This window comes from Lytechinus pictus, chromosome 4 (assembly GCF_037042905.1).
Source record: "Lytechinus pictus isolate F3 Inbred chromosome 4, Lp3.0, whole genome shotgun sequence".
Lineage (NCBI taxonomy): Eukaryota > Metazoa > Echinodermata > Echinoidea > Temnopleuroida > Toxopneustidae > Lytechinus > Lytechinus pictus.
Genome location: NC_087248.1, coordinates 26336714 through 26360612, shown reverse-complemented (window position 1 = coordinate 26360612; position 23899 = coordinate 26336714). Strand labels below are relative to the sequence as shown.

The 23899-nt window shown below is 35.2% G+C and overlaps 1 protein-coding gene across 1 annotated transcript; it reads right to left on the bottom strand.

Moving 5' to 3' along the window:
* Positions 1–3731: 3731 nt before the first annotated feature.
* On the bottom strand, positions 3732–17984 carry LOC129258255 (ribonuclease Oy-like). Its single transcript, XM_064098741.1, has 8 exons — positions 17647–17984; positions 14061–14124; positions 12425–12480; positions 11739–11808; positions 10903–10970; positions 7573–7686; positions 5724–5841; positions 3732–4708 (listed from the first exon to the last, which is right to left on the bottom strand). Exons 1-8 carry the CDS (start codon positions 17742–17744, stop codon positions 4376–4378), a joined length of 921 nt encoding a protein of 306 aa, XP_063954811.1. The 5' UTR covers positions 17745–17984; the 3' UTR covers positions 3732–4375.
* Between the last annotated feature and the right edge of the window lie 5915 nt (positions 17985–23899).

The window sequence follows — 23899 nt, the reverse complement described above, 5'->3', positions numbered from 1 at the left end:
GGGAGGTACTGGGGCCAGAGATTACATACACTGCACACATTTTATTTGAGGAGCTATAACTTGCAAAGGGGGTTAGGTCCATTTTTCATCAAATTTGATTTTTTTTTTTTGTCTCAATGTATAGATTTTTAGTAGCTCTATATAAGATGATTCCAAAGAAAAGTTGAAATTCCCATTAAAAAGTTAACTAAAATGGCAAAGAAAAATCACCTTTTTTTCAAAAGGGGCTAGGTCCTTTTCAGTTTGGTTGCAAAAGGGGTTAGGTCCACACATAATTTTTTTTGGAAAAGAATATTTTTAAAAAATATGAAGATTGGTAGATTTCTTTAATACCCAATTTTATGTTCTCATGGTAGGGTATCATGAAAATTTAGTTTCGCGTAAGAATATTGCAATATACATGATATAGGAGAATTTAAAAAATGATTTTCGTTGAGTGGACCTAACCCCTTTTGCAAGCAAACCCTTCTTAACAGCTCATTTGTCAAAAGGGGTTAGGTCAGCCATTTTTCATAAATTTTATTGTTTTCTGTCTCTAAACCTCTAAATTTTTAGTCGCTCTGATGATACCAAAGAAGATTTGAATTTCAAATGAAAAAGTGAATAAAATTGGCAAAGAAAAATCACTTTTTTTAATAAAAAGAGATTGGATTCATTTCAGTTTGCTTGCAAAAGGGGTTAGGTCCAAAATGACAACTTAAAAAATGTATATAGAAAAAAATGAAGAGAGGTAAATTTCTTTTATACCCAATTTCATGTTCATGCATGATAGGGTAGGACATCATGGCAATTTAGTTTCTCATACTTAAGAATATGGGAATAAGTGAAAATAAAAAACGTGGTTTTTCTCGGAATGGTCCAAAGTAAACCTAACCCCCTTTGCAACCAAACTCTTCGTTTTTAGAAACCGTGCACAAAAAGATGTACAACTTACCGTCTGATTGCGATTTTATTGTTTTTATTTGTATTTCATGCATGGTGCAGCCCTATCCCCGGCGTTTCGCGCGGCCCTTGATGGTAAACCCTACATTCTGTTTTCTATACGGCCTATATAGGCAATTTAATTAATAGGACTTATTGATTTTAGCCCTAGTACATGTACATGCCCTATAGGCCAGTGATGTCGTGACTTTTACGGCCTCATCAGAACTTGAGAGTACAACTCATGCAGCTACAGGCTTGCCTTATAAACATTTACCTTTTGAAGGTCAAGTTCATCCCAGAAAAAAAGTTGATTTGAATCATAGAGATATATATCTCTATGATTTGAATCAATAGAGCAAAATTAAACAAGCAGAACGTTGATTAGAAAGCTATGAAATTTTAAAGTTTCGCTTATTTTTCACAAAACAGATATGCACAACACAGTTATATGCAAATGAGAGCCCATGCTGTCACTCACTATTTTTTTTTTAATTGTTTGAATATAATATATAGATTTAAAAAAATAGATTGAACATTTGCATATCAATGAGTTGTGCTTAAAGCTTAGCTGTTTTGTGAAAAATAAATGAAACTTTATATCTTTTCAGTGTTATGCTTGTTTGATTTTTCTCTTTTCATTTAAGTCAACTACTTTTTGTTTCCCTTTTGACATCGTTTCTGTCATCATGGTCATAGAAATAATATATTTTCACTACCTGCTAGAGGGCGTAATTCTTCAAAATGCTATGAGGAATTGGAATAAGTGGAAATGATATATGCATTATTGGCTATGCATGTTAGGTGTGCACTTGCTTTAAAAATATATATATAAACGAAAAAGAATTGATTTAGCGTCTACATCTTACAAGCACAACACTGAACATTTCATCAAAATCGGATGTAAATAAATTTTCGCCTAATTTCACAGAACAGTTATATGCACATCCCGGTCGGTATGCAAATGAGGGAACTGATGACATTACTCACTCACTATTTCTTTTGTATTTTATTATATGAAATATTCTAATTATCTCTTTATTGCCCTGTGAAACAAAGTTTTAGTTCTCCCTGAACATGTGGAATTACCATTGTTTAACATTTTATGGTTCAATCAAGTTGGTCCTTATTTTCAATTCTGTAAAATTTGAAATATTGTATAATTCAAACAATAAAAAACAAAAATAGTGAGTGAGGGACATAATCGATTCTCTCATTTGCATGTGACTAAATTTTGCACACAACTTTTTTTCATGAAAAATAACGAAAACTTCAAAATGTCATAATTTTCTTATTTTACCTCCGATTTTGATGAAATGTTCCGCATTATGATTGTCTGATGTTTCTCTATTGATTCAAATCAACTTTTTCTATGAGGTGGACTTGACCTTTAAAGTGATACTCATTTCTAGGCTGAATATGATTTGAACAGATAAAGTAAAATCAGACAATCAATTAAAAAACTGAAGAATTGATCAAAATCAGACAAGGAATAACAAAGCTGTAGCATTTTTAAAGATATGCATTATTTCAGCGCAGTTCTGATGCCATATATCGATCTACTTGTATTTTATTATATTATTTTGCGTTTATTTACTTTTTTACTCAAGAACTTAGAAAAATCGGATTGACAACTAATTTAATGTTGTAACTTATTGTATTAGGGAGACACATCCTGCACACGTGTATGGAAAAATGAAATAATTATGATTTCATGTAACAACTTGGAAAGGGCTGTGACATCATCAGTACACCTAATGAATATTAATGCGATGTGCATAATAGATATATAACTGTTTTCACAAAGTAATGCTAAACTATTGAATTGAATGATTTTGTTTTTGTTGTCAGATCTTGATGATATTTTAGGATTCTGCTCGGATTGTTATTTTCAGGCCGAAGTACCCCTTTAAAGAGGAGCAAAATGAGCATGTCTTTTGGTCTAAATTTCAATAAGGATTACCACCCAAACAAATATCAGGATTATAGGCACAGTGGAGGTGACCCCTTATGGACCTCTAAAGTGCTTAATTACCATATTTCACATTGCAATCAATATTGATACTCATTGGGTGGAGTTTGAGAAGTGACAACTCCCATATCGGGGGGAGGGGGGCGTGCTATTTAGTGGTGGAATCAACAGAAAATACTGTCCTTTCTACAATTATTTTCCATTTTACATTAACAAAAATTATGTATTATGTCATATTAGGTATCATAAATACGGATCATAAATAATTTCCAATTTCAGATTGCTAAAATCAATTAACTCGCTTAAGGTAAGTTCCTAAAAGTGACCCTGGGGGTAATATTGTTTTCTTCTTGAATATATAGCAACTGGAATGTGATCAAACTCATGTAGAATTGACCCATAATAGCAAAGTTAGAGCTATAAAAAGCTACTCTGATCTCGCCTGACAGGCCTATATACACTTCAATTTTAGAATGGTATAGGCCTACTCCTAAACCCCTACCCCATCCTGTAGGTTTTTACATCTGTCAAATAATTAAGTATTGTTTAAAATCCAAATGAAATAAAATGTGTATTGTTGACAATTCATTAAAAAAATATCCCGAAATGATGCACTTTGAGTGCTACATGCAACTTGATCATTTTCTAACAAAGTTCCTTTTTAATATACAACATCTATTACATTACTTTATTTGTTTTTTTTTAAACAATTTTGTGAACAAAGTCTTTGAATGATGGGCTTTGAATATATCATATCGAAACCTTGCACCCTGGATAATAATACTCATTTTTAATACCAAGTCCAGATTAAATGAAGACAGTAATTCAGGTAAAACAATTGGTAGATATAATGATTTAATTCCTTCAAGAAGATTTACACAGAAAAAATATTGCATCTCTCCACAAACAAATATTATATTTATAAATGTATCAAATACAATTTTTTTAAATATTGTTTATATTCTGCTGAGCATTTAATACGTTACTGATCTTTTTTATGCCTCGCGTTAAAAATCAAAAGTGAAATTCGAAGAATCGATTTTATCTAGCTGTGCAATGTTAATAACTTTCAGGTAAATAATTCCACACGATTTTTGTAGTTTTATGGAAAAAATCAAGGAGATTTTAAAGATGAAAGGCGCGTAAAAAATTATTAGAGAGTAAGCCATACGTCATTGTAAAACTGGAATGTCTAGAGGAATAATGACATTAATATAATTATGTTGTTTTTTGTCATACTACCCCCCCCCTCCAGACTGCATACAAATTAATTTCGAACAAGCATGCCTGTAGCCCGATTCTCATATCATTTTGATTTACAAGATAATGTAGTTTTACGTTGAATGATATTTTATATGTATAATATCATAATTAAGCGATTCCATAACAATAACTAATATGTCTATTGAGAAATAACTAATTCTAATTAAGGTCTGCAGGAAATCCGCTGAAATTCCATTCCATGGTTATCAGTTATGAGCATCAGAGCCTAGTTGAATTCTGTCTAATGTAAGGATTCTCCATGATATTCCTCCATAGCTCCATCTCCTCCTCCTCCTCCTCATCCTCCTCCGCCTCTTCTTCCTTCATCACCATCTTCATCATTTCCCTGCCTAGCATCTCGGCGACGTCGCTCATGGCGTCAGCAGATGTCCCCGTCGTGGTGGTGATCTTACTCAGGAATGTGGGGTAAAGAACCTTCTTAAGGGGGTTACATTTGCCCCCACCTGCCAAGGCGGCACCGCATGTGACTGGAGCAAGTGTCTTGCTGAAGCACATCCGAACCTCCCAGAGGTACTGGATCGTCTTTTTCTCCTGTCAAACAAAGTAAATTCGTCATAAAATTTGCCGCCAGCGTTACAAACTGAGGTGTAGATATAAACAATACTTTATAATAATCATATACTGCAAAAACGCTGTTTAGGCTACAACTTTTTAAGCCACGCTGTTTAAGCTCACTGCTCTAAAAATGTTTATCAAGTTGTTCTTAAAAAGTGTGTCTTTTTTCACGTTTAAACAATAGTAGTTAAATTAACGGGCTAAAACAGTGCATGCCTGAAATTTTAAGCAGCGTTTTATCGTTTTTGGCACATTGACTTTGCAAATAGGCTTACCGTAACATTAAATCTGTGAAATTCACAGCAAAATAATTTCTTTAAAATTGTATGATTAACTGAAGCTACCATTATTTTCAAACTATATGCCTACCCGCTCACGATAGAGCTAGAGTTCTTGCTTTCATTGCATGTTACATATTTTCGGAAATTGAAATATATATGTTTTAGTTTATATCCAGTATAAACATGATAAATTTGTGTCGAGTCCAGACACTGCTGTTTATTGATTCACCGACTTTTGAAAAAGGCTGTTTTGTCATTGAAGGGCTTTTGACAAGAGATTCTCTGCGTCATAGAAATCGTCTGTGTAGTAATTGCGAAAATTCCTTATCATTGTTCAATAAAAAAGAACAAAAATTGTGTCGAGTCCAGTACGGCACGGCTGTTTTAATTCACCGACTTTCGACAAAGGCTGTTTTGTCATTGAAGGGCTTTTGACAAGAGATTCTCTGCGTCATAGAAATCGTCTGTGTATTAATTGCGAAAATTCCTTATCATTGTTCAATAAAAAAGAAAAAAAGTTGTGTCGAGTCCAGTACGGCACTGCTGTTTTAATTCACCGACTTTTGACAAAGGCTGTTTTGTCATTGAAGGTCTTTTGACAAGAGATTCTCTGCGTTATAAAAAGCGTCTGCCTAGTGATTGCGAAAATTCCTTATTGTTCAATGAAAAAATAACACCCCCCTTAGTGCCGCCCTACGAGATAAACTTACCACACAATACACTGCGGGATCAACACCAAGACCTTTGTTGAGAGCTGAGGTTATGTAAGCGAGTGGGTATTTGATTGTGTCCGAGGGTCGTACAGCATTGGTACCGCCCGCGAGGATTCTAGAAACAGGAAAAGAAAATATATAGGCCTACCACATCGTTTGTCACCTGCCGCCCCAAAACAACAATAAATCGCCCAAAATGAATATTGAGATTTTTTTACAGCTTGAAAAAGCGTTTTCTAAAAGCTTTTTAACAATATATGATTATGTTGTCAAAAAAGTGATAACCCCTCACACGTACTTGATTGAATGCAGTGAAAAATAAGCACGTTCACGGTTGTAAACTGCGCAGGAGCAATAAAAGGTCATCCGTGATAAACTAGCTAATGTTATAATTTATATACTATTTGCTTTTTTAGAGACCAAATTAACCTTTTTCGTTATTTACAGAGAACCTTCCCTTGGCGACTTGAAAGAGACTTTTCGCATTCACAATAACGGGAACGTTAGATATGCGGTTTGTGTGCGAAATTCTATTTGCTACTATGGTAACAGCGACATCCCCGATTTGGGACGATATTTTTACAACCATAGGGAGCCACATACATTGTGGGCGTCGTCGTCGTAGAGCTCGAGAGCGCCTCTGTAATATAATTATAGAAGTCAGTCAGTCAGCGCGCCTGTATATATGCCTATGTAGATTCTTATATATTCTTACACTCTGTGCAGGCCGGTACCCATGTTAAAAAATGAATTCATGATTTTCCCATTAAAACAAGATTTTCATCAAAATATATAGGCCTAGGTCTATAATGGATTCCGGTTTGAAAATAAATAGAATCTGGTATTCATCACCACCGCGATTTAATTTCCCCGTTATGGTTGCGAAACGTCACACAACTTGCGATACAGGACAGTTTTTTTTTTTTTTTTTTTTTAAAGACGGGGCCAAAGGTCTCTTCAACTAGCGTTGCAGATGTTCGTTCTCGCCGTTGAGCGAAAAGTCTCTATTGTTGGTTCTAGTGTGACCGGTTATGGGGTAAGGTTATATGCATAGAATTGCGAAAGGTATAGGTTGGGATTCAACAGTTTTAATTTTGTCAAACTATTTGTCAGATCTGGCACCTTTTCCTGATTTTGATTGGGTGAGAGGCAATGTACCAAAAGGCATGGTAACTATGAGACTTAATTTGTCGGATAAAAGGTCCGACGAATCCTTTCACTAATCGCTCCCCTGATTCCCACATCTGTATTATTTTATATTTTGTCAGTTATCATGCACACATAAACACATTCTAAAAACATAAGAAAATAAGTGTATGAATATCTTAGTATCTGGGAACTCTATCTTGCCAAAATAATCAATTACAATTCATTAAATAATAGGAAACTGTTCATTAAAAGGAACCTGGCACCAGTTGGACCACGCACTGAGGTGTTAAAATTACACCCTAGAGATTGAACATAACACCAAAGGATCGTAAATGCAAAAACAAAGGTGTTGTAATAACACCTATAGGTGTTAAACTAACACTGTCATTAATTTCGCATCGGTGTAAAATAACTGATGTGGTCCTATATGTTCACCGGTTAACATCACAGTTTTTGCTGTGAATGTAGGCCTATTTTTTCTTTAATATAAATTCTACTTCTAACAGTGTATCTTTAAATTCGTCGGTGATCAGGTCGATTATTTACGGACCAGCTCAAACCTCGGCTGGACAGGTCTCCAAAATATGATTCCGAGATAATCGCGTTCAAAAAGCTCGGAGGTTTTTCAGACGCTTTGAAAAAAACCCACATTTTCCGTGCATGTGGAAACACACAATTAGGCCTACTCGCTACTCACTTTTTGATGTTGTATTTGTCATACAAGGCCATTGTGCCTTTGAAATACTTTGTGGCGCTGCTAAACGTTGGCAGATCACTAGCACACGTCCCATGCTTTTCATACTCGTGCTTCCTGAAAATGAATAAAACATTACCATCACAGGGGTATGATTACTGATTACTGATTTCATTTCATTTTCATTTCAAATAAACATTTATTTTCCTCCATTTTACAAAATTTCTTCATTTTTGTTAAGAAGACTTCAAATGAAAGAAATTTCCATAAAGAATATAAATATATACAACTTATGTGTACAGAGGAAAGCGTAGGTCCCTAGAAGCACATGCTTGTGGCGGGATTTGAATGATTTCAAACATGTTTACATCAAGCCCTACCTCAATCTGATTTCCACCTTTTCGTGCCTTCTCTTTTTTTTCTTTCCTGTATACGCATATATGATTAAGTCGACAATTTACTTTTTTTCATTTCCAAGGGGGTCCACTCTTTACAAGCATTGCTTGTATTTATGCTCTATTTTATACTGTTTTTTTAATGAGATAAGAATGTTCATCTGTAAAACTGTATCCGTTTTATATTACTTTGTATTATGAATGGAAACGAAATAAAGAATTGAATTGAATTAAATTGAAATTGAAATAAAAAGAGAAAAATCCAACAAGCATAACACTGAAAATTTGATCAAAATCGGATGCCAAGTAAGAAAGTTATGACATTTTAAAGTTTCGCTTAATTTCACAACAGTTATATTCACAACATGATCGGTATGGAAATGAGGGGACTGATCACATCACTAACTCACTATTTGTTTTGTATTTATAATATGAAATATGAAAATTTTATTCTTCGCCGAACGTCTAACTAACATTGTTTTAACATTTTGTGGTTCAGTCACGTTGGTCTTTATTGTCAAATCTGTAAAAATTGAAATATTGTACGATTCAAACAAATAAAAAACAAAATGAATAGTGAGTAAGGGACGTAATCAACTCTTTCATTTGCATGTCACTTAGTTGTGCATATAACTGTTTTGTGAAAAATAAGCGATTCGGAAATTTAAATTGTCATAAATTTCTTATTTTAAGTCCGATTTCGATAAAATTTTCAGCATCCTGCAGGCTTGTTTCATTTTCTTCATTGATTAAAATCAACATTTTCTAGGGTGGACTTGACTTTTAAAGTATACTGTCCTTGTAGAAATTTTACTTGTGTTTACTAAAATTTACCATGACCCTCTCTATGACTTCCGCAAGTTTGTTGAATCGGATTTTAAAAAAAGAGAAAACAAATCCTTCCTCATTTCTTTTTCATTGATTTAAGCTAATTATAATCCTTTTTGACAAGGCTTCGTAACATGAATTCACCGTCAATAGTGGCTGACAACAGAAATAATAATCAGCTCATTTCGAAAGTCGACAATATTTATTGAGCCTTAAAAGCATGCAGGAAGGTCTTATATCGCACCGTCTTACCAACTGCGCCACACCAGTCGTGCTAATCGATTCGTTTAACCAAAAAGAGACTTGGCTATTGCGACGCCTAAGAAGACGGGGGGGGGGGGGGGGGGGGGCTGATATTCAGCCACCCCCTTATGATCTCGGCCGTCGATCACGCGATCGCGACGAAAATTGGCACGCGCGTTACCTATGGCATGATCTAAAAAACAGGTCAAATTTTGCGAAAAAATATCATTGCTAATTATGCTAATAATGCACTGATGCGTAAAATTAAAAATGTTCTAATTAAGTAAACAATGCCCCTAGAATGTTTATTCTTGTTTTCACAGACTCTTTATAGGATTCTTATCAAACGAACTTAAATAAAATCTACATCTTGTATTGATATATTTTATTGTTTTCTAAAGTTTTTTACGTATCTTTCTGGGTTTTTTCAATTATTGTTTTTTATTATTTGTGTTATTCAAATCGTCGGGAGCCTTATTCTCGCCATAAACACGATAAAAAATTAATTGAGTTTAACCAGTAAAAGGAGAAATAATGATACATTTATGATTTTTTGCTAAATACATAATCTGCATTGGATTTGTATACAAATTCACGTTTTTGAGCAATTATGGGTCTGCATGCACCTACAAAATGTTGCGTAATTTCGGAACTGCGTACCCGGGGGTCACAAATTAGGTTTCAAAAGTTGCGCGAGACATGCAAGTAAAAAGTAAGCGAGCGGCGCGGTGAAAATGATTTCGCGCGGCGCCGCGGCGGCCAAATTATGCGAACTTAAAGGACAAGTCCACCCCAACGAAAAGTTTATTTGAATAAAAAGAGAAAATCCAACAAGCATAACACTGAAAATTTCATCAAAATTTGATGTAAAATAAGAAAGTTATGACATTTGAAAGTTTCGCTTAATTTCACAAAACAGTTATATGCACATCCTGGTCGGTATGCAAATGAGGAGACTGATGACGTCATCCACTCACTATTTCTTTTGTATCTTATTATATGAAATATGAAATATTCTGATTTTCTCCTTATTGTCATGTGAAACAACGATTAATTCTTCCCTGAACACGTGGAATTAGCATTGTGTAATATTATATGGTTCAGTCAAGTTGGTCCGTATTGTCAAATTTGTAAAAAATGAAATATTGTATAATTCAAACAATAAAACACAAAAGAAATAGTGAGTGATGGACATCATCGACTAACTCATTTGCATGTCACTGAGTTGTGCATATCACTGTTTTATGAAAAATAAGCGAAACTTTAAAATGCCATAACTTTCTTATTTTACATCCGATTTTGATGAAATTTTCAGCGTTACGCTAGTTTGATTTTGCTCTATTTATTAAAATCAACATTTTTCTGGGGTGGACTTGACCTTTAACATGCGGCAAACAAACTGCCGCAGGCGAATCTGAGAATTCGAACGATGTCGTCGAGTCGAAGTCGAAATACAGCCATTCCCGATCGCGATATTTGGAAAAGCGGTGGGTATATTGTATAGTGACCTAAAAATGTGACTGAAAGACTTGCCATGACATTTGTGAACAATTTCTGGTGAGAAATTTGCTCGCAGTCAACCGGTGATAAACTGCATTAGCGCCCCTGCCTTTCACGATTAGTCTTTTATTCCATTGCTAGGCGTTTTAATACAAATAATTAATATAAATCAGAACAGACGTCGAGGCTTGTCTATTAAAGGCTAGCTTCTTAACGTGCTTTTGTCGGCGCTTATAAATGATCTAGTCATCTAATCTCAACCAATGAGGTACAAGGACTGCGGTAGCTTTTATACAGTTATAGCAAAAAAATACACTGATAAATTACTTTATGGAATGCCCTGCGGAAGATCTGCCTTTATACATACCAAAAGTCGTTTACAGAGCCACCTCTCTTGTAGGTCGGCCATTTCAAGAGCATTTCAGAGCGTATATCCTACAATGAAATATGGTTAAAAATTACTGATAACATAAGGTGAGGTATCTAATGCCCCTGTCACAAAAAACACACATATCCTCATCATCCGCGGATTACCTTAATAGGATCCGCGTTTCTATGTTATTGGGTTTATCGGGCTCTCGTAACGGGACGTGCTTTCTTAATCCCATTTTAAATCAATAATTGCCTTTTGTCAAAAGACAAATGATTCTCCGCGACAAAGAATTCGAATTATTGATACTTTGTGTTTTAGAAGTCTTCCTATATCATTTGTACATACATTAAAATTTTTTTATTTATGTCTATTTATACATATCAAATCGCATTATTGATACAAATGTACATTTCGTTTCCATTTGTTTAAATTCTTTGTCATGGAGGAACATTGTTGTTGAAGGAAGAAGAGGGTGTGTCGAGGTTTAGAAGTGAGAAATGAGATATTTGGTTGGTTGCATGCAGAAATGTGATTGAGAAACCTACGAATCAGTCTGATGAAATTTTGGATAAAAGTGAACAAAGATCCATTCATTTTAAAAAGGTTTATTGTTTGGAATGCAATTCATGATAAGAATAGAATGGTTAATGATTTATTGATTTAGCAACAATTATGTTTATTCGGTTGTAACGACATGCCTAGTGCTCAGCTCCTTGCGCAAATACGCATTTATACGCATTCACTAAATACGCATTGAGTGAACATGTTGGGTAGAAAAAATGTCGGAAAATACAAAAGAATGTAGATTCCGTTTTATTGAAAATACTTACTTTGATGTCGTCGTCAGTGAAAGTTCCAGTACAGTCTATTGGTGTGTTTTTGACGTTATTCTTAAACGGCCTGCAAATTTGAAGGAAACGGTTTTTTTTGTATAGCAATATTAATAATGCAGACCTTGTATATCACATTGTTATTAACGTCCCTATATTCTTGATATTATGCACTTGCAAAGAAGTGGTATGATATCCAGGTATATAAACATAATTATGATACATTTGCTTGATATGCGCTCCCACAGTCCCCCACATACAATGATCTAATTGAATAATCTCTTAAGATGAATAAAATTAGAAGTTGAGAACTGGGTGAAAGCATGACATCATCTTTTTAACTAGTGTTTGTTGTATTTTGGTAGATTTTTTTATTAGGTGACACACCCCTCCCCCTTTCAATATTCTTGTGCCAAATTGATTTTTTATTCATTGCTTTTGTGTGTCCCTTCTCATTGATTGCTGATTTCATAATAGTTTAAAAGAACCTGCAGAACTTAGCTCTGTTTTTCATGTTTTTATGCAGGTTTCTTGAGTTGATACGTCACACTCATTTATAGTCATTGTTATAATCTACTTTGCTGTACTAAATTACTTCGCCACACTGTCTGTATTCAAATTTCGTTGATAATTTACTTATTATGAGGATGAATTCAAATCAAATATATGCCGTTAATATGAATTACCATAGTCCGTGAATAGTCCAGTTCTTCTTGTATGTGCTGAGGATGTTACACGGTGACTGCCAAATACGAAAAAACAAAAAAAAGAAAGAAGAAAAAAAACCTTCAATGATTCTGGCTTTTAGCTAGAAATTCCAAGCGAGCAAGGCAACGGAGCGAACTTTTTTTTATGGTTGTGAAAGATATTCCAACTCCCTTGACGGGGAGAGGGATTAAACAAAATATTCTTCAGAAATTTAAATTTAAATTTGATTTTCTGCACATCAAACTCCGATTTGGGTAATGAAGGATATGGATGGAAAGATGGGGTAGGAGCAAATAGTCTGCAGAGACAGACCATTGGTTTTCTCAATTCACATAGTGCATACAGGAATTAATCCTGCCCATTCACCTCACCTGGGTCGAGTGCAGCACAGTGTGGATGAAGGAAAATACGCCATGAGTAAGATTCGAACCCACGACCCTCTGTTTGAAAGGCAAGAGCCATAACCACTAGACCACTACACACCCACATAGACATGGTATGATTGGTTACGTGTCAAATTTGTCAAATTTGGGTCTGTGCTTTCTTTACAAAAAATATATATATGCATGTGAGTATGATAATAATTAGATATAAATAATGTGGGCACTAATGTGATAAGGGTCGTTTAAAATGAACAAAATTGTCATAAAGGAATCACACAATTTTATCGTGCATTGGAATTGAACAACACTTGATGATACCTCCATGGAAGTATACACATTGCCGATACCGGTTACACTTCTTCCGAAGGTTCTTTATTCCGACGGTTCGTAATTCCGAAACACGTAAATTGCCTATACCTCGATGTTCGTTAATCCGAAAACGTAAAAGGGTTCGTTAATCCGAACATTTGTGGCGTTATTCCGAAGGTTCGTTATTCCGAAGGTTCGATAATCCGAAAACGAAATAAGGTCCGATGTTCCGAAGGTTCGTCAATCCGAAAACGAAATAAGGTTCGTTGTTCCGAAGGTTCGTTAATCCGAAAACGAAATAAGGTTCGTTTTTCCGAAGGTTCGTTAGTCCGAAAACGAAATAAGGTTCGTTAATCATTAGTTTTCGGACTAACGAACCTCATTTTGCTTTCGGACTAACGAACCTTCGGAATTACGAACCTCATTTCGTTTTCGGATTAACGAACCTTCGGAATTACGAACCTCATTTCGTTTTCGGACTAACGAACCTTCGGAATTACGAACCTACGGAAATACAAACCTTCGGAATAACGAACCTTCGGAATATCCGAACCTTCGGAATAACGAAGCTTCGGAATTACGAATGTATGCGGCCGATACCTATCACTGGCGGATCCCTGGGAGTAAATCCGGCCCTTGGCCCCTTCTGACAGGGGCCGCAGAAGCGGGGGGGGGGGGGGTGCTTCATCCCCCCACTTTTTTCCAAAACCGTATACAAAAACGTAAAAAAGGACCATGATTGTGACTTTTTGCATGGTCAGCCACCCTCCCCACTTTTTTTGCTTGCTTTTAGTCAGTTCCTTAGACCCCCATTTCAGGGTTTCGTGAGGCACACCCCCATCAAAATATGATTTGAGTGACCCCCCGCCGCCCCTGGAAAATCCTTGATCTGCCCCTGCATGTTGATAGACCTATGACTTACCTTCTCGCAAAAAGATGGAGCCCACGATTCTACCAATGTCAACTTGTCATAGGTATCTTCTTCACTGTTTGAAAAAAAGAGAAGTTTTTAAAGAGGGAGATTGAGAAGGAGAAAGGGTAATATGAGAGAGCCAAACAATATTGAATCGAATTGAATAAAAATGGTTTATTGGGGATATACAAATATCAATAATCCTAAGAAAAACTATAATAAACCGCTTTTGTGATGTTTTATGCAATTAAAGAAAAGCCCGGAAAACCGCTTGGAATGAAAGATTCAGAACAAATTAATATGATTTATGTCGATTTATATATTCATATGTTTTAAACAAGAAAAGAGATACAAGAGGGAGCTAGGGGAACGAAAGAGATAGCTCAATTTTTCTGAAAACACAAAATATATACCATTTCTTTTTCTGACATTATTTTTCTTTTTATATGAAAAATCAATAAACGCGTTTGTTGGGCACATTCCGACCCGTTATAATTATGTTCATCATGTGTAGTTTCATCAAGTCCAGCACTCAAGAGTATATACAATATAACAGAGCGTTGAAAGAAAGTGGAGTTGCAATTTAACACAAAACAATTCGCACTTTATCAAAGAACTGACCCTTATTTGGGAGATTATTCTTGGTTTGGAATGCAAACGTACGTTCCTTGCAACTTTCATACATCTGATGCATGAGCGAACACAAATAATCTAAATACCAAATATTTCATTAATCAAAATTTCCATGTCGGATTTCTATACATATAAACTGAAATCTAAACCAAGGAAAATGACCGAGGAGTTACAAAGTTACGTTCTTTTAAAACAACTGCTTGAATTTCAAAAGTCAAATCACAAGTCTTGTCTCAAGAAATTTCAATATCTGCTCTTAATAAAAAAAGAATGACCGAGAAAATACGAAGAAATGTATCTTTAAAATAACGCTTGGATATCAATGAGGAAATCACATGCCTCAAAGTCTCAATACAGTGCGTACCAGAAAAAGGGAAACTGTAACTTAGTGTATATTTGGGCTATAATAATCATAAATTTGCTTCATGTGATGTACATCAATGAAAAGACATGCTTCCCCTCTATCCTTTAAAGCCCATCTCAACGTTCATAATGCGCGCATGACCGGGATAGAACAATGGAAATTGGTGCTACCAAATTTTAATTTGCACTAGCGAACTGCGATTTTGAATGGGATATTTCTGGATTTTACTGAAATCTATTTCGAAAACAAAGCTCATAGATTGAATATACATCTTTTCATCTTCCATATGAGACCTTATGCGTGAAATATGAGTTATTTTTGCCGGGACAAAGTGGCATGAAAACATGCTTGATTTCTACATATTCGACAGATCGGTGAAAAATAAAACAAAACAAACATGTATAAAAGAGTTTTCAAAAGAGATTTTTTAAAAATAGCAATATAGCAATATCTCTTTCAGATCATATTTTCAATTTCCCCGCCGAACAACCGATCGAAAATTGCATTCTTGATGCAGACATTATGCTAATTTATGCAAAAGAATAGTAATTTATGCTTAAATCAGCATTTCAGTGGAATCGGAAGTAAATACAATGAATAAAAGTCTAAATAACCCCATGTATCTATTAGGTCAATAGCTTTGATAAACCGACATAACCCACAATTGAAAAAAAAACATGTTCAAGCAAATGTGCTGATATGGCATATTAGCACATAATTATGTAGTACCAAAGGTATTAAAAATTTGAAAGACTGTCTAAAATTTTGGTAAAAGAGCATTAATGAATTTGAACTATACTCGAGTATCATCGAACACTACAATCAATAAAGTGTGGGGGTTTGCGGAGGGAAGGGGTGAGTAAGGAGGGGGCAGGTACAACGCATATACTTTTACAAGTTTGTTCTCTAATATTTGTTTGTTAAACTAATCTGGTACGATGCAGTGTCTTGGAATATTATTTCATGATGTGCATAATGTATAAGAGTTTAAGAAATTTGTTCGAATTATTCTTTATAATTGTTACTTTGTGAACTGCATTGTATGAAATTGATTTGAGAGAAAAACAATAAAACATCTTAACAAAGTTATATATATATATATATATAATTTTCAGCCCCTATCGATGTTTGAGAAAGTATAATTGAAAAAAAAACATGTTCAAGCAAATGTGCTGATATGGCATATTAGCACATAATTATGTAGTACCAAAGGGATTACACTGTAAAAACGCTGTTTAAAATTTTAAACACGTTGTTTAAGCCCGTCACCCTAAGCCTGTCACTCTAACAACAGGTTGTTTAAACTTTTTAAACACATGTTTAGACTTTTTAAACAACTGTTTAAACTTTTGTTTAACAAGTTGTTTAAAAAGTTTAAACAATTACAAAACAGTTTAAACAACCTGTTGTTAGAGTGACAGGCTTAAACAACGTGCTATTTTTTTACTGTGTAAAAATGTTACTGTATAAAATTTAGGTAAAAGAGCAATAATGTGACTATACTCGAGTATCATAGAACATTACAATCTATAATATATATAATTTCCAGCCCAATCGTTATTTGAGAAAGTATAAACAAAACATAAGTACGTAGATATTTTTTATCGATTGGGTCGGCCTGCACAGTAAAAAAAAAAGCCGTTTAAAATCTAACGCAGTTTATTATATGAACCTGTACCTTACAGTAGTTGTTTAACAGTTTATCAGTAACCATGCTAAATAATATTTGTTGAGAATTAAATATTAACATTTAAAATTTGATGTTTAGGATCGAATTAAATTCTGAAATAAATTTGGCAAATTTACCCAATAAAACACATTTCCTTAGTTTATATCCTAACACCATCACCGTTTGGGGTAACTGCACACTGTAAAAAAGTATTGGGTAAAATTTTAACCAGCACGAGGGCAATGATGTGTCCAACCAATTTGGGGCAGTATTTTACTCAATGCGGGAAGCATATTGTCCAGTAAGGTTAAAAAATAAGCAGCAATTACTTTTGAATGGGAAAATTTTCATCACACTGGATAATAAAAATTCCGAAAAGAAATGCCCAATTTTGGTTGGACACATATTTCCCCTCGTGGAGCATTTTTACCCAATATTTTTAGAGTGCATTACACATTAAAAACGCTGTTTAATGTTTTTTCACACAACGCTGTTTACTATATGGACCTTAATTACAGTAATTGTTTAAACAGTTAAAAAAAGTGTTTGGAATCTTCAACAACAAAGTTTAATTTTGTTTATATCATACGAGTTCGGGGAAATTAACAGTAAGACAGGAATAAGATAAAATACCAACAAAAAAATAAAATCTCATCAAAAAGTTTTCGAAAGGACCTTCCTTATTCCCTTTTTTTCTCCGATCTGTTTTCACTTCTTTCAAAATCAGAGGGGAACAGATGACAGTCGTGGCCCATGACACCCTCCCTGAGGCACAGCCCGCCTCCAGCGAATACTTTGTAAAACTGCTCTCCAATATATATATTTTTTTGTAGAATATATGATTATTAAAACAAAAGTTGTTATAAAGGGAAACAAACAGTGAGAAGAGAGAGAGAGAGAGACAGAGAGAAAAAAAAATGTAAACTTACAAAATATCGCCGAGAAGCTCCCGAAAGGACCTTCCCTCACTGATGCTTATGCAGCAGCTTAGGGCAATAACAGCAATCAGAACATAAAGGCGAGCCATTTTGACGGCAGAAATGCATACAACTCCAGATTTAATCAAAGTGTTTTTCCTCGATCAGTGTTACTTCGATACGTGTTCAGACGATCCCGTGCGGTAAGTCGTGGCGTCACACTTCAGCTTTGACTGGGTCGGCGCGAAGTTGGGCACGCCTTTTATTTAAGAGCTTGTTCATTAGACGCGTACACGGACATCCCTGGTCTTGAGATCGATCACACTCTAAACATATACCAGCGTTTTGGTGACAGGTACGGGCAGACCATCGAAGACATGTACTAACTTATTGTTAAGTTTTAAATGCCAAAGCGAGTGGACAAATGATTGATTGAGTTTGAACGATTTCATACCCATCTCCTTATAGTCTTTCTCATCGTCAATAACGCGAACATAAGGACCCATCATTTATACGACGGGGGGGGGGGGGGGGGGGGGGGGAGATGTCTTCTACAAATTCCGGCTGCGTAATGACACACAATAACATGTTAAGGGGAATCAGTGTAGGGCCCGCTATTTTTGGAAGTTTTTGAGAAATCAATGCAAGTGAGCCAAAAATTAGAATAAATTAAAATAAATAAAAGCCCCACATCATATAATACCGAAAGTTAAATAAAAGTACATGATTGAAAAACTACAATGTAATAAATTAGTAAAGTGATAAAAGGTAAATAATATGCACACTTTCGTGGAACAACACAAGGGCGTAGGCTGGTTTGAGCACGGGGAGGTGTACATCCTGGGGAGGTGGAACTGAAGTGGTATGGGGGTGCGCATCTTAATTAGGGATGTGGCACTAAAGTTTGGAAAATCAGCTGTTGAAAGCAGAACTTAGGGGTAAAAAATGTTTTGCTTACCATTGTCGGAACTCCTCTGCCTCAGCTGGAGGGTGCACGTGCACCCCCAGCCTAAGCCCTTGCGCGACGCCCCTGCCCCTTTCGAAACGAAAAAAGTGACCATTAGGAATAATATGCCTGGCTCTCGTAAAAATCTTAGAACCTTTCTCTGTTCCTAATTTGGAACCTTTTAATGTCTTCAAAGAAGCAGAAAAGGGTTCACAAAGTTATTTCAAACCGATTTTGGTGTAGGTAATTTTATAAGCTGCCCTCTGAGTGAATGTTATGGACGTATTTTATGTCATGCTTCAGTGAGCACTTCCAGAAGGCAAAATTGTTGTTTTTTTAAAAGTCATAAGCCAAATATCATCACTTTGATTCCACTTTGGAACGAATTCCTTATTCTCATCACGAAAAATAGTCAGAATTCTTGTAAAAGGTACTTTCTAAAAGACGATACCACTTTTTTGGCTGAATTTCACGGTTGAATAAACACAAGTCAAAATTTGCTATAATTGATTTTTGTACACATTTCTATCGATAAAAATGATCGACTATGATAAAAAAAAAATTTGGGAAGACAATATTCATCATTTCACAGGTCAATGAACATTTAATGAAAACAAAGAATACGATTTTCAAATATCATAGGCATGATAGGCAAGTATTGTTTCATTTTGCGAACTGAAATCATCTTATCAATTTTTTTTGCGTTATTTTAAAGGCGTTTAATTAAACATTCACACTTGAATGAACACGTGGAATATGTGATAAGCTCTTGTTTACGTTATTTGAAAAAATGCAATAGCCAACTATGGATATCTGTCACAAACCTTGCATATTTTATTTGATTTGATTTTTATGAAAATGCAAATAAGAAGGAAGTTCAAGGCCTTGGCCCCACTCTGTACCGTATCGAATGATTATTTTGGTTTGCGTGCCTTTCAGTGTTACTCTGAAGCATGCATTCGCGAAGTTTCATGAAAAAATTGTTAGCAGAAGTAACAAAAACCGTCAATGAAACACACCCTCATTTCACTTTTGTTAGAACTTTGACTTCCTCTCACAGAGGCATTGTGTACACTATGGGTGCGTATGTTTAAGAATAAGTAACCCCTTAATACATGTATTAGATATGATGGAACTTTTTTTTTCAAGGCTGTCTTTAGCAATGCCATTTTGGGCAGGAATGTTTATCAACCTATATGTACAGAATTCTGGTCATTTTAAAATCAATCTTCGATTGCTCATGCATGATTCAACCGATCAATCTTATTTTCCACCCGGAAATGCTTGATGAGCGTAGAAAACCAGCTACGAGAAATCATATCTCAAAATTACTTCATTCAAAGGTTACAGCAGTTTGATTTAGGGCGGATTTACTTTTTTGTTGTGTGTATATATAATTATATATAATATACATCCTCTTAAAAACCGCTAAGCCTGTTTTAATTGAGAGCATGTATCGTGACTAAGTGGTAAAGGTCGAACCAATCAGATGATGATCAAGTCTGAGATTCGAAATATGCCCATAAAGTGTGGTAGGAAATTTGTGAATTGTAAAAGTCATGTCCACCCCAGCAATAAGTTGATCTGAATGGAAGGGGAAAATCAAACTGAGCCTAAATCTTTAGATTCCATCGAAATTGGATGTAATATAAAACAGTTATGATGTTTTAGAGTTTCACTTTTATTTCATAAAACAATTATATGCTCATGGTCAGTATGTAAATGAGGGAATCACTGACGTAATATCCACTCAACATTTCTCATTTATTTATAGTATGAAATATCCTAATTGTGTTCCCTTCCTCATTATATTTTGAAACAATGTATACACCGTCCTGGAATATGTGAGATTACTTTTGACATGATTGTTGCAACCTATCGTGGTTCATGAGGATGTTTCTTTATTGCAAAATCTGCACACATTGAAATATTCAAAGTGTTATAAATAAAATAATTTCCCCCTTCCCATTGAGCGACTAACATAATAATATTGACTCTTTCATGTCCATATCACTGTGTATTGCATTTAGCTGTTATGTGAAAAATACGTAAAACTTTCAAATTTCATAACTTTCTTGTTTTATATCCGATTTCAATGAAAATATTTAAGCTATGTTTGCTTGATTTTTCTCGTTTTTATTCTATTCCACCTTGTCTTTGGTTGGACTTACCCTTTAAAGGTCAGTCCTAAAAGTGAACGATATAAGATACACTGCTGTAAAAACCCAAATGCGTGCACACACACACACACACACACACCCTCTACATTGTAGTATGACAAACGGGGACTCGCTAATCAAAACTTGCCAAAGTGAGGACTGAGGACGTGTGTTTGCAATGTCATAAATTAAATAATTTGGCATTAATCCACTAACCGGGCTCATTTTCGGACATGATAACGTGAGCATATATAGTTAGCTAACCGGGGACACTTCCTACCTTGCCCTATACACACTTTGAGTTTCCAGGATCAGTCCACCCCAACACAAAGTTGATTTGAATAAAAAGAGAAAAATCTAACAAGCATAACACTGACAATTTCATCCGAATTGGATGTAAAAAAATAAAGTTATGGCATGTTTAAGTTTCGCTTAATTTCACAAAATAGTTATATATGCACACCCTGGTCGGTATGCAAATGAGGGAACCGATGATGTCATCCACTCATTATTTCTTTTGTATTTCATTATATGAAATATTCTAAATTTCTGCTCATTGCCCTATAAAACAAAGTTTTATTTTTTCCTTACATGTGGAAGTACCTTTGTTTGAGAATTTTATGGTTCAGTCAAGTTGGTCCTTATTGTCAAATCTGTAAAAATTGAAATATTGTGCAATTCAAACAATAAAGAATAAAAGAAATAGTGAGTGGGGGACATCATCGACTCTCTTATTTGCATGTTGCTGAGTTGTGCATATAACTGTTTTGTGAAAAATAAGCGAAATCTTAAAAATGTCATAACTTTTTTATTTTACATCTAATTTTGATGAAGTTTTCAGTATTTTGCTCGTTTGATTTTTCTCTCTTGATTGAAATCAACACTTTTCTGGGGTGGACTTGACCTTTAACCAAATGGGAACTTTTTACAAATCATGAGTTAACAATACATGAGACGGTTTTAAATGAAATGAGGAATTGATTGGCAAGTTTATATGAACCGGGGACGTCCTCGGTTGATGGGTAAAAATGAAAGCAGATGTCCCAATTAATAAACTCACCCTCATAAAAACGCAAACATCGTCTACCTCGTATGTTGGTGTAAGGTTTATCATTTGTTCTACAGACTTCGCATATTATTAACCGGACAGGCTCGGTATTTCATAATATATATAATATATATTAATTTCATTGATATGAAGAAGACGAGAGGTTTGCGTCGAAATTTTGGATGATACTTGGAATAAACTTTTTGTTGGAACTGAATTCATTAGGCCCTACCACTTAAAGATGTACTCGTTGTACGTATACAGTGCGTATAAAAAGTATAAAAATATTCCTGTAAAATGATATACTAGTGTATATTTGTAGTATTCTTAAGCTTTTTCCACATTTAAACATTGGTGCAGATCTCTTTAAGCAAATGACGAGAAACAAGTGGAATGCCTCTGGCCGTCTCACCTGCATCACGCGATTCAATATAGCAGCAGTGCTGATTTTGAAAACTACTATAACTCGCACAAGATGTTCAGCAGTGATACTTGGTTACTCTTATTTCCACGTTTTATGAACGAGACCAATACACTTATAGAGATATGATGGCAATTCAAAAAATACCCCCCACGTGGCCAAAGTTCTTTGACCTTACATGACCTTTGACCTTGATCATGTGACCTGAAACTCGCACAGGATGTTCATTGATACTTGATTACTATTATGTCCAAGTTTTATGAACTAGACCAACACACTTTCAAATTTATGGCTGTAATTCAACAAATACCCCAATTTGGCCAAAGTTCATTGACCCTAAATGACCTTTGACCTTGATCATGTGACCTGAAACTTGCACAGGATGTTCAGTAATACTTGATTACTATTATGTCCAAGTTTCATGAATCAGATCCATAAACTTTCAAAGTTATGATGGTAATTCAACAGATACCCCCAATTCGGCCAAAGTTCATTGACCCTAAATGACCTTTGACCTTGGTCATGTGACGTGAAACTCATGCAGGATGTTCAGTGATACTTGATTAACCTTATGTATAAGTTTCATGAACTAGGTCCATATATTTTCTAAGTTATGATGACATTTCAAAAACTTAACCTTAGGTTAAGATTTTGATGTTGATTCCCCCAACATGGTCTAAGTTCATTGACCCTAAATGACCTTTGACCTTAGTCATGTGACATGAAACTCAGGCAGGATGTTCAGTAATACTTGATTAACCTTATGGCCAAGTTTCATCAACTAGGTCCATATACTTTCTAAGTTATGCTGTCATTTCAAAAACTTAACCTCAGGTTAAGATTTGGTGTTGACGCCGCCGCCGCCGTCGCCGCCGCCGTCGCCGTCGGAAAAGCGGCGCCTATAGTCTCACTCTGCTATGCAGGTGAGACAAAAACTGTCGAAAATTCTTTTCGCTTGAGTGAGCACCACTTACTTTTGAAAAGTTCGTGAAAACTGATTTGCGCAAAACTTGGAAATAGTTATTTGAATAAAAGAAGCCGTTTATCATGAAGAATACATGGACTTTATAGCTAGGAAGATTGATTTGAAGATATCGTGTAACTTTTAATTTGTTTCCTTGCCCAAAACACTTCACAGAGCGACATTGCCCCCCCCCCCCTCACAACGAGGCCATCGTCATGATATATCTGCACGGAGCAGTGATTCTCAAGAAATGGTTTAGGCTTTTGTTAATCATTGTCAAGCATGGGAAAAGTGTGGAGAATCGGGTATTAAATGAAATATGAAATGTAAACCCACTTCAAATTATAAAAACCTAGTGAACCCTCCTTAGTGAAATAATGATGGAGAAGTCTGCAATACCCTTTTGATACATTCAGTTATGTTCTCAGATGCAGCTGGCACAAAAAGGTAAAGGTTGTGCTTACCTAGGGTCAACATGCTAATTTGGGTGGCAAAGTTGTACATTTTTTTGATATATCTGTTTTCTTTCAATTGGCGAAAAGTGCAAGAGAAATGTATGAAAAACTTTCCGCACGGTCAGTTTGTATCTGTCTTTTTTCCTTGAAACAGTGAAAATTAGCATTTCTGCGCAAACCGATTTCTGCGAGCTTTACAAAAGACGACAGTACTCACTGAAGTATACATGTATATACCGTGTGAGTAAAAAAAAATTACACCTCACAAATCC

What these genes read in the sequence shown, in the direction of transcription:
- LOC129258255 (XM_064098741.1), bottom strand. Translation starts at nt 17,744, where the DNA reads ATGGCTCGCCTTTATGTTCTGATTGCTGTTATTGCCCTAAGCTGCTGC. An exon ending in TGGACTATTCACGGACTATG is followed by an intron (nt 11,809 to 12,424) that starts GTAATTCATATT and finishes TCAAATTTGCAG; the next exon opens with GCCGTTTAAGAATAACGTCA. An exon ending in TCACTGACGACGACATCAAA is followed by an intron (nt 10,971 to 11,738) that starts GTAAGTATTTTC and finishes ATTTCATTGTAG; the next exon opens with GATATACGCTCTGAAATGCT.